Below are 15,516 nucleotides of genomic sequence, written 5' to 3'. Positions count from 1 at the left end.
TTAATTTTAAATTACAATACAAGTCATGCTTGCCTGATGCTCATGAAACTAACATTTCTATACTTCTATTTCAAAAGAAAATTATTTGTCCATAAAAGATAATTCTAAAGTTTTCTTAATAGCAAGCCCATTAAAGCTTAACATTTGGCACACAGTAAATATTGAAACCACAAAGTAATCAGAGATATTATTACACTTCAGAAATTAGGATATCTCATTTACATGTATATTCACAAAAATGACTGCTTAGCAAATCTTCAATTATTTTGTGGTAAATATATAAACATTAAACACAATGAAATGAATATGCTGGAGAGAACACAAATAAAAACCACTATTTTATATGTTACATGTATTCACTGTCATATCTCAGTTATCACAGAGAAAGAGACACACACTGCAAGGCTAAGTAGGGCATCTGAAAGTTCTGAAATTAGTACTAGAGACTTTATGTTAAAAGCTAAAGAAAGTGTAGATTTTAGTAAGTTTTAATTAATAAATGCTTTATGCACATATATATCCAATATCAAAGTCTTATACCGTGTACCTAAACATATTCTCCATCAACAACCCAAGTCAATAAGTTTTGCTCTCCTTTCCTTTTAAAACTCTAACACCCTCTACTTTTGTGCTAAGTTCACTGATATTTTTCTTTCCTATTTTAAGCTTTCCCCTCACTTCTTACAAACAAAAATACTCTCTTTTAACATATCTTAATAGTTTTCATGTGACCAAGGCTCAGTCATACCACTGATGCCTAATATGCTAATAAAAATCCAAAACTTCAAACATGAGCAACTTATCTTGCATAAGTAGGGGGGTGGGGTGGAAAGATTATTTGAGTTTTTAATAAAGAATTAGTTTCTTTAGTTTTATGAACATTTTAGTGAAAAAAACCCACAAAACAGAATAAGCAGTATTTAGAGCTTGCAGTAGGTTTCATATTACATTGTGCATATGCACTTTCATGTACAACAATTTGAATAAAAAAGTAACTTAATCCTATATTGCTTACCTAAAGATAGCTATCATATTAAAATAAGGGGCAGTCTGAAAATATTAAAAAATGCTGAAAATTAGAATGAAAATAGGAAGGTTAGTCTCATGTTAAAGTAACTGATTAACTGAATGTAACTGATTAGCAAATTTCATTACCTGGCCATCTCTACCCCATATACTCTTAAAATCAGTGCTGCAGATCTAAGTAGTTTTACTGTGTTGATTAATAAATATTACCAAAAACCAGTATATACAGAAGGTTTTGCAACTTGTTTATAAAACTTTCCTTTATAAAACTGATAATAAATCAAGAAATTCTATTCATAAATCTCAGAATATTAAGTAAAAAACAAAACAAAAACTCGCACATATTATTCTGCAAATGGGCTAGACAATGCAACTGTAGAGAGTAAAGCTAATGTTTATACATTACTAAATAGAATGGTAAACAAGGATCTATGGTGAGTAGATTTATTTAACATGTGGATACACAATCTGAATGTAGTAGTAGATCATGATAGTGAGCAACATTTTATTTGAAATATATATATAAAACCACATGTACAATATATTATACATGGAAAATATTATTAGTATATATACCTTAAAACTCACCATCTGATTCTAAAAGCCAAACTATCCTGTGGGTAAAGATGGAAATGACAAATAATGTTGTATTGTATCATAGTATTGCTCAAAGAAAAACAGATTAATTTCAAGGTTCAAGGAGACAAAAAATAATGCTGAAATTTCTCGAAATTACAGGAGTTATCACACACTCATAAATTTATTTAAATATGGACATCTCCATTGGCAATATGTATAGGAAGAGATAGGAATTAAAAGGTACAAATATCAGAACACACGAGTATATTTAGTCTGACCCTAAACTGAATGGGTTTCTTGTAACAAGATAATAACTTTTTGTAGTTATGAAACTTGAGATCTTTACATATTTATAAAATAAAATAAACTTTGCTAATATAGGTAATTCCCATTGATGTAATGGTTACTTGAACTAGTCTGGGCAAAATGAAAGTAACTAACTCATTCACCAATTATATTGAAAGACAGTAAAGCTGTGTAAAATAAATAATAATGAATATACAATACAAGAAAATAAATACTGTTATGTTAATAATTATTTCCCTAAAATTTGATGAGTAAATGAGTTAAATAAAATCTATAATACTTATGATTCTATTACTTAACCTTGTTCACACCATAAAGGTTGTTATTCATGAAAAGTCATGATATGTACCCTGTTTACTGTCTACCAGCTGGCTAGTTGAACCTTCATATTGGTTGAAAGGTCTCATCTGCACTGCAAATGGCAGATGTAGTGTGCCTGGCTTTTTTAACACATTCTCCATTACTTTTATTCATGGGTTTCTTGAACAATATAAACCGAAATATTTGACTTGAACAGTTTTAGGGCTAATGACAATCAGTGTATCTACACATAACACATTCTAAATAAGTGGGCACCTGTTAGGAAACATGACAACAGGTAAAGGTAAGTTACTGAAACCTAGTGAAAATAAAACAATACACATCAAAACTGTAATAAATCTTATATTTTAACCATAAGTGTCCAAGTTAAACTGTAGTCTCAAAATAAATTAGGTCTTTATTATTTGTAGTTAGAGAAATAAACTACTTTTCAAGAGTGTGTTCATTTTACTTAAATTCTGGAAGTTAACTAAAAATGTGTTCAACATTATTTAATTATAGAGTAAAAAATAAATTTATTGTTAAAAAATATGATGCATAAGCATGTTGGTGTAATTATTGTAGACAGTGTCTCTCTTGTTCAATGGTCAATTTGTTTTCAAATCTATTACAGAAGTACATTAAGTGTTGCACCTACTTTGCATAACAGGCAAAAAAATAATGTACTCTGCAAGTGTTTTAATTACTCATAAGTTCATAACAATTTGTATCTGAATTCAATTTTGCTGTAAACAAATAAATATAATTAAATATGTTTTGTTAATGGTTGTAGAATCAATATTGTCAATAATCAGTGATGTTGAGAAAACCTACTTGTAAAAAAAATATATATGTAAAAACGGCTCGTTTGGGTTGAGAATTGTTTTCGTCAGGTTGAAGATGACCAAAGAAGGTCAAAATGTTGTTCGCTCCTCTACGTAAAAAAAAAAAGACAAAAACAAAAACTTTTCTCAACCCAAATGAGCCATATTTACATATACAATATTGTCATTCTCAATACTATATGTACCTGTGTATGACAGATTCTATGTTGCCAACATTGTATAAGGTGCATAAGAATATAACAAAACACAGAAAGTTTTTACTTGTTCACATTTCAATAATATTCAAATGATACAAGGACATTTTTATGTGTATATTAATGAGTTAAACCAGTTATGTTTCAGGTCAGTAATCTGCTTTATGTAGGAGAATGTTTAAGGACACTCAATCTGACATGGACCTTTAAAAAAAACGTTTTTTAGAATAGAAAATGGAATACAAGGATAGATTTTAAATTACATACAAATTGATGTATTTTTTCAAACACTGTATATATGAATTAGAACTGCACTGTAACATTGATTCATATAACTTTAAAGTTTTTTTGTAGGGCATTTTCTATGTTCAACAATTTCTATACTGAAGAAAAGAAATGGCAGTGAAAGTGCTCAATTTGCAGAACTGAAACAAGCAGTTGTTCATTTTGAAAAATATGACAATTAACTCATCAATGCTCAAATACAATAACCCTATAGTATTTATAAAGGTCATTCCTACACAAATCATTGACCATGTAATTACTTTTACTTTACAATGATTGTAGCCATTTCTCTGCACTTTTTTTACAATTTTGTTCCTACTAACAGCACAAGGTCTATATTTTCACTATCATACCTAATAAAATCAAACAGGAGTATGCTGAAGTATTAAATCTTATTAAAGTTGGTTCTTCATTAAAAGTAATCATTAAATAAACTCCATCCTAAAAAAAATTGAAAGGAACAACTTTGTTCAAGGAATCTTAGATATCTTATCCCCATTTTGAAAGCACATTTTATAAAATATACTGTGTTTTAGGGAGAGAGGACATATACCCAACATGGATCTGCCAGCCTTAAGGAAACTATCTGCTAAACCAAATATTTTTAGTAAGGTTAAACCCATCCAAACACAACTTTAAAATCTTATTTTCTCTTCCAAGTAGGATTTGACCACAGAAATGTGTTCCATCATAAGTCATAAATATTTTTTCAAACAATACTTTTTCACAGTATTACACAATTTCATGTCAAACAAAAACAGATTGCTGATTGGACAATGTTTTTTTTTTTACTGTTTATAAATCAGTTCCTCTATACATTTAACATAATAATCACAATTATAACCAAAACAGAAAAAAGTAAAAAATATTATGTAACAGTAACTCATATTGAAATAGGTGTTACTTCTAATACAAAGTTTGTTGGTTAGACATTAATATGTGTGTGTGTGTGTTTTATTGTAGCAAAACCACATTGGGGTATCTGCTGTGCCCACCATGGGGAATCGAACCTCTAATTTTAGCATTGTATATCCAAATACTTATCACTGTCCCACTAGGGGACAGACATTAATGTACAAGTCTTCTTAAACAATGTGAAATTTTGTGTTAAACATACGTAAAGCACCAAACTACAGCTTTCTATTCAGTGTCCATGTTGCATGCACATATCATATGTCCAACCTGTTACACCAAACTCACTCTGAGCCAGCTCAGTGTAGAGGATTGTTAGTTTGAAATAACAACTTACACCAGGATTACAATATTAAGCTTTTAAAAAAAATGTATACCGACAGGGCATGTTGTGGTGAGTGCTCTGCCTTTCCAACAGCTTCCAACAGAAATACTCTTTTAAGATTTATAAATTCTTTACAATGTGACTACCACTGGCATGAATGTTAATTTTTTTTTCACCTTGCAAACTAACTGTTTGCTACTTTATAACCAAGAAACCTTGACTGACCCAAAGAAAAATCTATATGTTTATACTGGATGTTTACAAAAAACTAATACCATACATAGAAATAAAAAAATAAGTATTTTCAAGTATGCTTATACTTTTAATTCATAATTTTTCCTACAAATTCAATCACTTATTTGTGTTTTCAATAAATAAAAAAGATAAATAAAATTAATTTCTTAAGTAACATTTATGTTTTAAAGGTAAAAAAAAACTTGTACATCCATAACAATTTTACAACTCTGTGAATATTAGCATCCATTCCACTTTAAACCATTGTTTTTTACAAACTATAAGTTGCACAAACATACATTAGCATAACCACAAAAGATACCCCTGCATAAAAAGAAAGTAAAGCCCCTATACTTATTTCTTCATAATTTTAGTTACAATTATGACTGATTTTGTTGTAGTACAACTGCTTATGGTATTTAACATTTTCTATGTAGTATACATTCTTCTGATGAAGCATTGGTATTTTTTGGCTTGAAATAGTCGCATGCCTACAGACCTCTGTGGGATTAGAATGCTTTGCATGCTGACTGTGCTTCACACAATATGTTGGCTTTTCATCTCCCAAATTATAACCCATTCTTCAAATATTCAGCATATAGGTGTGATTCATATACCACAAATATGAAACAAGTTCTTAGACTGGTAACTATATGGCACACCTCCTCAGCTTTCTACCTCAACTGCAATAAGATTGATTGTTATGCAATTTGAGACCAGTAATAACTGTTTAGTGTGGTTACCAATCTGTAATGTAATCACTATGTTATAAGTAAAGATGTTTTGTTTATTTAAGCAGTATACTGTTTCTACAAGCAAAGGCACGCATCTTTATTTCCTTAGATGAAGTAGGTAACTTTTTATTAAGACAAAAATCTAGCTCAAAACCTCTAGGCTCGAGACAAAGATGCAGACCTTTTTTGTTGCCTCTTGCTATTGTAGATGTTATTCTGAGATCATCAGATAAAATGTTAGATGTGAAAGAAAATCTTGTTGTTAAATCAACACAAAGTAATAAATAGATATTATGATTTTACCTAAACATTAAAGTGAATTTCCTGGCCTCAGTTTGTACTTTTTCAACATTATTTCCCATGTATACTCTCTTAACATTTTTCTAACAAATCTAGTGAAGGGATGGCTTACGGAAATATAGGTACAGCATTTAGACATATTGGTACGTATCTGTGTAATACAGTTCTCTCTGATTTTGGCCCAATTTTGGTTTGATCCCACCAACCAATTTCTGGGTTTGTGAAAGCACATTTTAATATTAAATTAATAGTTTATGTTAATTTATTATTAGCACTATTTGGCTCTATGTAGCATTATTAGCTTAATTTTTCCATAAATAATCAAAACTGTGACATAGTTTGTGATTTTATATTTGACATTACTGTGTCATTATGCTTAAATAAGTTATATGCTAATATTATCAGGTCATCCCATAAGTAATGTCCAAACATTTAATACAGAAAGTGCATCATCATTTCTGTCTTCGTGGAAGGCTTTAATGACTAAAATATGTAGTAGGACGTGTATAGAAATGTTCAGATAACTAAAAGAAATTAACCCAACTCCACTTTTACAGATCATTAATCAAATAAACCCTTATGAAGATGGATGTGTCTGAGGAGCACATTAGGCATATAATGCTTTATGAGTTTAAAAAAGGCAATAGTGCAGCAGAAACTATGCAAAACATTCAAGGTGTTTATAGTGCGGAGTTTCTCAATGAAAGAAAATGTCTAAAGTTGTTTCAGAAGTTCAGATCAGGTGACTACAGCTTAAGTGATGCGTGATATTTAGGTTGTTCTGTTGAGATTAATGATGACTTGCTGTTGGCTGCATTTGATGAAGATTGTGCTGTAACAGTTGAAGAACTGGTACAGAAGTTTAATTCAATCCATTCAACAGTTCACCATTATCTGCAACAGCTTGGAAAGGTGTCAAAACTTGGAAAATGGATCCCCCATGATTTAACAGAAACCAAGCACTTCTCTGGACTTTCATGATTGTAACTCGCCTTTTTTAGACAGGTTAGTGACTGGAGATGAAAAATGGATAATTTATAAAAATGTTAAGCATCATACACAATGGCTCAGTGCAGGTATACTGGCTAAAGCACAGCCAAAAATAGGCCTCCATCCTAGGAGGCATTTGGTGGGATATTGTTGGTTTGATCACCTTTGAGTTGCTGCCACTTTATGTAACGATTACATCAGACTTCTATTGTCAACAGTTAGAGCACTTGAATGTTACACTGAAAGAAAAGATGCCTGCTTTGATCAATTGTAAAGGTGTGTCACACCAGGATAATGCATAGCCCAATACAGCAAGGATCATATTTGCAAAGATTGAAGAGCTAGACTAGGAAAAACTTCTACATCCTCCTTATTCTCCAGACCTTGCCCCATCTGATTATCATATATTCCAAAGTTTGCAGAACTATCTTGATGGGAAAGAGCTTGGAACACATAGTTGTCAAAACGATCCTCTGTACATTCTTTTCCTCCAAACCCCAATAATTTTATAGAAGAAGCTTGTGAATCGTTAGCAGGAAGTAATTAATAATAATGGGACATACATTATTGATTAAATAACATTAAAAGCGTTTGAAATTCTTTCTCTTTTTCTGAACCTAAAATCAGACATTACTTAAGAGATAACCTGAAAGTTTAATTTCTAATCCTAAACGACGTATTAATACTATAACAGTAAAACTAAGTGCTGATACTACACTACACTAGTCTACAGCATTAATATTTATAATTCTTAACTCGTTCACACTAGTTTCATTCACGTAAGTGATTTTATATACTTAATCTTAACTTTTTTCACGTTAATTTCAATTTCAATTATTTGAAAGCTGAAATAAAGCAATTGTAGCTATTACTATTAGACCCAAGTTATACTAATGCTCTTGATAATTTACTTATAAAAATTGTTGAGTATTCAAATGTTTAGAAGTATCGAAGTTGTTTTATAACATTTCGACTATTTTAAACTTAATCAATAATTATTGTTTATTTTGATGCTTTAGCACAAAGCTACACAATGTCCACACTTCAGCATCGAACTCCAGATTTTAACATTGTTATTTGTAAGTCAATAAAACACCACTTCCTTACCAGCGGATAACTTGATAAATCAGAAAGAATAAAGCTAGGAATAACAAAAACCTATTTCAAAGGAAGTTGCGGCAACTTATATGCATTAACTGTAATATTAATAATAATAACCGCAGTGCTACAGCTAATTTCCTAAAATGGTGCAACACTATCACGGACTGCAATTTTGGTATGGCTTGTGTAAAAGTTTCTCCTCAGTTTTGAAAGGGTAAATTTGTAAATAGAATTTTCAATTATTAGTCATGATGTACTTTCCAGAGAAATTATTAGTATTAGCTTACATACAAATTATATTTTTGCTTGAATTAAGTTACAACTTGCAACGTATTACTGTTTTGTGTAACCAATATATATGAAACTGAGTATAGTTAAGTTACCGGAAATTCTGAAAAGGAAACTGTTCCGTCCAATAAACGTAGGCTATTCACTGGGAAAATTGTTGTGATATGTTTAATGATAAGTTATGTTGTCATATTCCAACGTTCAGGACTGAACGTTTACTTTGTTTACCAGAAGCTGAGGGTGGAACTGACTGTAAGTCTGTAGATAATTGTGATATCGGGACGGGTAAGTGATATGAACTGTTTTTTAATTATGTGTATTTAAAATAAATATGAAACCCAAACCTTCATTCAGTTTACCACTTGTTGCTGAGTGATACCAGTTTCAGGAAATTTCACCATGTCATTATTTAATTATACCTGGCAGAGAAAGAGATCCATAGCGCCAAGTGGAACAACGTTTTGAAGGTTTCTTTGAAATTGTTATTTTTAATATTGGTATTACGCCAAAAATATTCTGAAATATGAAAACGTTTCAGTATGGCTGGAGCAAAACAATTTGCTCCAAGATTTCTTGAGACCAAATTACACTCACTACTGATCTTTGTATTAACTCGAAAAAACAAGACTACTCTTGATATAATAGTGAATTGAATATTAAATATGTGGTGTTTTAGTTGTCCTTCAGTCATAACAGTAAACCTATATTTATATACGATCTGAATAATTTCAAATTACTGTATTTTAGTTTTTAGTTTTAATTATCACTTGTTCTATATTATTAATTCTGACAAGCACCAAATTTAACATTAAATTGCTTTAAAAGCTCCATCATTTACGTTAAAGTTATTTGAAACAAAGTCAACTTGTGATTAAGACAGTTTTATTTATTTGTTAATCTAACAAAAAACATTGCTTTGTTACATTTCTATCATTTATAAGATAATTAGGTTGCTCTACGAATTCATTTATATTTTTACTGATTCAAAGGAATCACAAAGAAATGCCCTCTCTCACTTATCACACAGGACTATTTTCTGAACAGTTAGAATGGAATTTTTGAAAGAAGATGAGAATGCCGAAGTTCTTCAGAAAGTTACTAAATTGATGCAAAGTTTCGAAAACCAGGTGGAGAGTTTAAAATCTAAAGTCGACATTGTTGATGTTACTGAAAAGATTAAATCAAAATCAGGTAACTGAAAGTACACACATTCATATGTATATTTGCAAGTAATTATGATTTAGTTAGTTTTGTTATTCATTTACTTAGTAAAGTAAGTATCTTAGAGTAATAGAATCATCAGTTTAAGTAAGTGGAATAATGAAATAAAGTCAGCACAATTATATATTTTATTTATTTTTGATTAAACAATTTAATAACTTACATGCTCATGTTCAACACATAATTGGTTTGTTTTGAATTTCTCGCAGAGCTACTCGAGGGCTATTAAATATATCTTTAATTTCACAATTGTATCTCAATTTCTGAGTTCTAAATGACTGGTTTATTGTTTCTTTGTTTTTGAATTTTGCACAAAGCTACACGAGGGCTATCTGCGCTATCAGACCCTAATTTAGCAACGTAAGACTAGAAGGAAGGCAGCTAGTTATCACCACCCACCGCCAACTCTTGGGCTATTATTTTACCAACGAATAGTAGGATTGAGTTTCACATAACGCCCCCAGGGCGAGCATGTTTGGTACTTCGGGGATTCGAACTCGCGACCCTCGGATTACGAGTCGAACGCCTTAACCTAAAAAAATGAAATCAAGTTTTTATTCAAGGCCTGGCATGGCCAAGCGCATAAGGCGTGCGACTCGTAATCTGAGGGTCGCGGGTTCGCGCCCGAGTCGCGCCAAAACATGCTTGCCCTCCCAGCCGTGGGGGTGTTATAATTTGACGGTCACCCCCACTATTCGTTGGTAAAAGAGTAGCCCAAGAGTTGGCGGTGGGTGGTGATGACTAGCTGCCTTCTCTCTAGTCTTACACTGTTAAATTAGGGACGGCTAGCACAGATAGCCCTCGAGTTGCTTTGTGCGAAATTCCAAAACAAGACTCTTTTATATTACATATGATGGGTTTCAAAAATTGGCTTAAAATTTCCTGTTAATTATTGAAAGTATCAATAGCGTCATGGAGGGTGCGAAGGGGACACTTAAACACTTAAGATCCCTTAATATTTAATAGATTGTAAAATTATTAAATTCAATCAATTCTGCATGTGGTTTTGTTAAATATATTGTCCATTTTATATTTACTCGGAAAGTGAACTAAGATTTTAATTAAAATGTTGCATTAGGCCTACAGAAAATATGACTGTAGGCCTAATGCGAAAACGAGTGAAATGAGTATTTTGTTACGAAGGTGTTTTTTTTTTCTACTAGGGACAATTTATTCTTTTTAGTTTTATTAACGATAACTGGAAGTAACGTGTTTGGTTTTTGTTTTCACTTCTACAGGCACTTCAGACGAGACAGTAATACTGAAGAATTTGCACAATACAAACTTACCAGCTCTAGCAATCATTCTTGATAAACTTTTGGAGGAGAAAGATGGTTTGTCAGTTCAGAAAGTAAGTGGATGTTTTTCGACATTCTACGTAATTAATAATATTTAAGCAGCCCTGAACCAAATATTTTGGTATTAAACTTGGTGATGCCATGTCTCGCACCTGTAACTGTATGACATTGTTTTACCATTTGCAATTCTTTAAATATACTGCAATTAACCGTTAGTTATTGGTGACCACTCTCAAAAGGTTTTTTCTTTATTTCGTATAGAATAATCATGATGAGAAAGATGTTCATACAATAACCCTTTCTCTTACAGGCGTTATATCTTTTTTGAAGTTAACCCATCAAACGGAAGCAAATTACTTTTTTCTTGTTTGAAAGAGTACATGCGTGTGGACATAAATGTCATTCATAATTCCCTTTTTTATGACATTTCTCAAATGGCAAATACTGCCAAAATTAAATGACGTTATCGAAAACATTTTCCTATTATTCCAATGTAATAAGTTTTGGAAAGCATTTGTAATTTTGAAAAAAAAAAGAGGAGATTGTTCGAAATTGTATGCACTAGTCATGACCCGCAAAATATTTGCAATAATTTTTATGCCGTTTCCTTGAATTTTCCTTTTTCTATCATTTTCACACACGACATTTAAGGTACGCTTTCTTTCGAGTATTATGTGTTATATCTACAAATCCTGGCTAGATAAACAAACTCACGCAGACGTAACTTTATTAAATAGAACTACAGGTACACAACGTTATTTAATAAAACTACACGTAAAGTAAACAATAAAGTAATGGTAATTATGTAGCGTATTTGTCGTATTAAAGAGTTTGATTAAGCAGAAAGAAAAACGCAAGGTGATTCTGAATTAGTACTTTTCAAACAGAGACCTTACCAACAGTGTGAGATTTGTAGCGTTTGATCAAGAAATTTTCGAGAATAGTTCCGGACATATATATCCAAGCGTATTATTTACATAGATAAATATAGATATATTATTTATATATATATTTTACCAAAAAATACAGATATTATATTTGTAATACTTTATTTATCGATCATTTATTGAACCTTTAAGAGTAAAAATAGAGGACTTATTGAGTAGGCTTTAATTTTTTATAGCTTGCGACGTAAATAAATGTTGCTGAGATTAGCAGAACTCTTAAATTATTTTAAATATTTGCTCAAATTAACGTTAAATATTTTATCCAAATTTCAAGCTCTTGCTTTCAACTACAATACTTTGTCAGTTATATTTAATTGTTTGTGAAATTTTGATTTTCCTAAATAATCTAGCTTTAGTTCCTCAAATAAATAAAATTATATAACTTAGAAACAGTTCAGTGAAGTCTCTATCAATACCTGTTTCCATATTGGTTTAACTACTATCTATTTAAAACCATTAACTGTGAACTGGAATATGTAGTGTTTCTACTTTCTGAAATAAATATAGAATGACATTAGGGTTAGACTACACATAGATATCTTACAGATGAATTTAATAAATAATTGAGTGTTTTCAATATATATTTATTTGGTTTACTTCTGTGATATGTGTGTGTATATATATATTATTTGTCTTAAATTCAAGTCTAATTTAAATTATTAGCGAATGGAATATCTTGGACTTCGTCAACATGTAGCAATGTCTTTAGAAACATTCACTAAGGCACGATCACTAGGAGAGGTGATGCATCAACTTGCGAAAGATTTACATCAATCAACAACAACATGTTATCTTGATGCTCAAGTGGCTTTAACTACAGCATATAACTCACTATTCCAGGCCTGCATATGCTGTTTTCTTGTTTGCAGGTACCAAGGAGACGTAGAACACGCAAAGGTAAAGGACGTAGCTTGTATTATACCAGATCATCCCACAGAACATTAAATGCCACTCAAGTCTTGAACACTTTAAGATATTTCATGTCGTTTCATTTCATGCTTTATTTATACGTATCGGAGACACGAGACAGCAAAAGCATAATATATTAAGACATATTGCAGTAAAATATTAGTGTTAATTGAAATATTATATTAAATTTGTGTGTTCTGCATACACATTTACTAAAGATATTGGTGGTTTTTAACGCAAATTCGTTTTGTTTCTATCCTTCATATTTGTTATAGTAAAGGCCCCCAGTGGCACAGTGGAATGTCTGCAGATTCACACTACTAGAAACTGGATTTCGATACCCGTGGTTGGCAGAGCACAGATAGCCCATCGTGTAATTGTGTGCTTAACTTCAAATAAACACTAAGTATTAATATCCCTTACTATAACTATCGAAACCCAGTTTCTAGTGTTGTTGTATATATTATTTAAACATTGTTGAGAATTGCCAAGAAACCAATATTTAGTCATGAATTTCAAATTTATATTTCTTGTTGTAATCTATGGTTCTATTCACTAATGCAGCATTCATAAGCAAAAGGAAATATGTCTATTACTGCCATAGGAAACTTAATTAACTGGTCGTAAGCATAGACTTTGAAATGTGTACTAAAACCTAAGGCGTAGATAAAGGTATGAATTTCGAAACGTTAGAGACCTGACTCCTGAAATCGCTTAGTAGTGTTAGTTTTTAATTTACAATCAGCACATTTGAATAAGTTATTGTAAAAAATATTTCGATATTTAATGTTCATGTAAAATTATTCTTAAGTCGTAGTAGTTTTAATAGAAAAAATGAAGCAATAAAAAATATTTTTTTGAGAGACGGGGATACTGTGTGAAAAAAGACAACAACACAAAAAGTACAGGATCCTTCAAGTTAAACTAAGTTAGAAAAAAGAAACACACACAAAGTACAAGATCTTTTGAGTGAAACTAAATGTTTAAATAAAACCCTTCGAGTAAACTTTTTACGCTGATCTTGTCTTTAACGTAATCAAAATCAGTCATTCCTACATACATACTGGTATCGTATGTGTAGCAATATTATTTTGAACAAAGTCCCAACATTGTTTATTGATTCTAATCCAAAATTGTATTATTTCTTATTGCTCATCAGAAATACCTCGACGAAGCAAAAAGCGTAGCAGAAAAGGCTAATAATGATGATGACTACCAGATGGCGCTTATTTATCATGCGGATTGGTTATTGGCGAAAGGAAATTTGAATTCTGCTATCAATGAATTTTTAGAACCCCTACTTCATAAGAAAAACCTGACTATGCAAAACAAAGGACTCTTGTTACAGAAACTTGGAAATGCTTGCCGGTTAGTACTTATTCCACAATGTATGATGACATAACTTCTTAAAATGCAAATAAAATTTACAGTAATATCTAAAGCAATAAAGATACTGCTTTGCCGATAATTTCTATATCTTAAATGTTACAAGTTACTCCATTAGTGCAATTCCTATGATTAAATAAAGAAATTGGCAAAAATAAGAATACGCTGCTACGTTTACAGTTCCGCAGCTCAGTGGGGACTTGCAAAGCAACATTTGAGAGAATCCATCCGTATTGCTCAAAGTCTTGGAGATAAAGTGGCCGAATATGACCGAGCTACTGATCTTGGAAATGTGTACAGATCTGAAGGAAGAATTTCTGATGCCATAAAGCATCAGTCTCGTCACATGACTTTTGCGTTTCAAAGAGGTCAGTTAATTTGTTAATTTTTGCCTGATGTTCTTATTATTATGCTCTTGAGAAATTTAAATGTTCACGACCATGAGAAGTCCATTAATGAAATATACTTTTCTAGTATCTGGAGTTTGTGGTGCATATTTTATATTGTTTCAAAACGTTAGGAGCAAGAACTGATGATTCATTTTATTAATTAATTAATCTATTAATTCTCATGTTATTGTGTTCCACATTAACGAGCTGCTAAAATATTTGAGTGAAAATCCATTATAATTAAAAAACTACAATTTATGTAGAAATTATATGCATAAAGAAAGTACTATAACCAAAAAAATTGGCTACGGATTGCTGTGAGCAGGTCCAAAAATGAGTTATTAAGCATTGTAAATGGTAACAGTATTCTTGGATTTCGCTCTTTTACCACGTTGGCAAACAAAATATTGTTCTTATTTAAATATGTGTTTGAGAATTATCTCCTTAGCTACAATAAATCAAAATATTGCAGAGAAAAAAATTGCTTAAGTTCAATTTGATTTTAAGTTTAGTTATTATTTTTGTTACAGTTAAATAAGTGTGTTTATTTTCTTATAGCAAATTCACTTTGGGCTGTCTGTTCTATCCACCTAGGGGAATCAAACCTCTGATTTTAATGTTGTAAATCCGAAGACTTACCGCTGTCTGATAGGGGGTTTACGTGTTCGCATCTCTGTCATATCAAACATGCTTGTCCTTTCAGCCGTGGGGGCGTTATAAAGTGACGGTCAATCCCACTATTCGTTGGTAAAAGAGTAGCCCAAGAGTTGGTGGTGGGTGGTGATGACTAGCTGCCTTCCCTCTAGTCTTACATTGCTAAATTATGGACGGCTAGCACAGATAGCCCTCGAGTAGCTTTGTGCGAAATTCAAAAACAAACAAACAAAGAAACGATTTACACTGCTTCCCTCAGTGGCATAGCGGTATGGCTCCGGATATATAATTCT

The 15,516-nt window shown here is 31.4% G+C and overlaps 2 protein-coding genes across 10 annotated transcripts in view; one reads left to right on the top strand and one right to left on the bottom strand.

Annotated features, from left to right (window-relative positions):
- The window catches only part of LOC143234003 (uncharacterized), a 28,710-nt gene extending 20,411 nt beyond the window's left edge, over nt 1-8,299 (bottom strand). Inside the window, exons 1-2 of one of the 2 annotated variants that reach the window (XM_076470991.1) lie at nt 8,138-8,254; nt 1,016-1,050 (exon numbers count right to left, since the gene is read on the bottom strand). In XM_076470991.1, coding sequence (XP_076327106.1) covers nt 1,016-1,032 — 17 coding nt within the window. In that variant the 5' untranslated portion in view covers nt 1,033-1,050; nt 8,138-8,254. Of the gene's footprint in view, nt 1-1,015; nt 1,051-8,137 lie in introns of both variants that reach the window. The other variant, XM_076470992.1, reaches the window with a different exon arrangement.
- Nucleotides 8,300-8,558: 259 nt separating this feature from the next.
- The window catches only part of LOC143234001 (tetratricopeptide repeat protein 28-like), a 42,215-nt gene continuing 35,257 nt past the window's right edge, over nt 8,559-15,516 (top strand). For 3 of the 8 annotated variants that reach the window (XR_013018469.1, XM_076470989.1, XM_076470984.1), the window contains exons 1-6: nt 8,560-8,704; nt 9,464-9,610; nt 10,879-10,991; nt 12,549-12,782; nt 13,954-14,162; nt 14,361-14,548. Coding sequence is in view for 7 of the 8 variants with exons in the window: in XM_076470989.1 (XP_076327104.1) it covers nt 8,584-8,704; nt 9,464-9,610; nt 10,879-10,991; nt 12,549-12,782; nt 13,954-14,162; nt 14,361-14,548 (1,012 nt within the window). In the remaining variant the exon portion in view is untranslated. Of the gene's footprint in view, nt 8,705-9,408; nt 9,611-10,878; nt 10,992-12,548; nt 12,783-13,953; nt 14,163-14,360; nt 14,549-15,516 lie in introns of all 8 variants that reach the window. The other 5 variants (XM_076470990.1, XM_076470985.1, XM_076470988.1 and 2 more) reach the window with 4 other exon arrangements.

The sequence above is a fragment of the Tachypleus tridentatus genome, chromosome 12 (assembly GCF_004210375.1).
Source record: "Tachypleus tridentatus isolate NWPU-2018 chromosome 12, ASM421037v1, whole genome shotgun sequence".
Classification (NCBI taxonomy): Eukaryota; Metazoa; Arthropoda; class Merostomata; order Xiphosura; family Limulidae; genus Tachypleus; species Tachypleus tridentatus.
The sequence above is the reverse complement of the archived record's forward strand: the minus strand, read 5'-3'. Positions and strand labels throughout refer to the sequence as shown.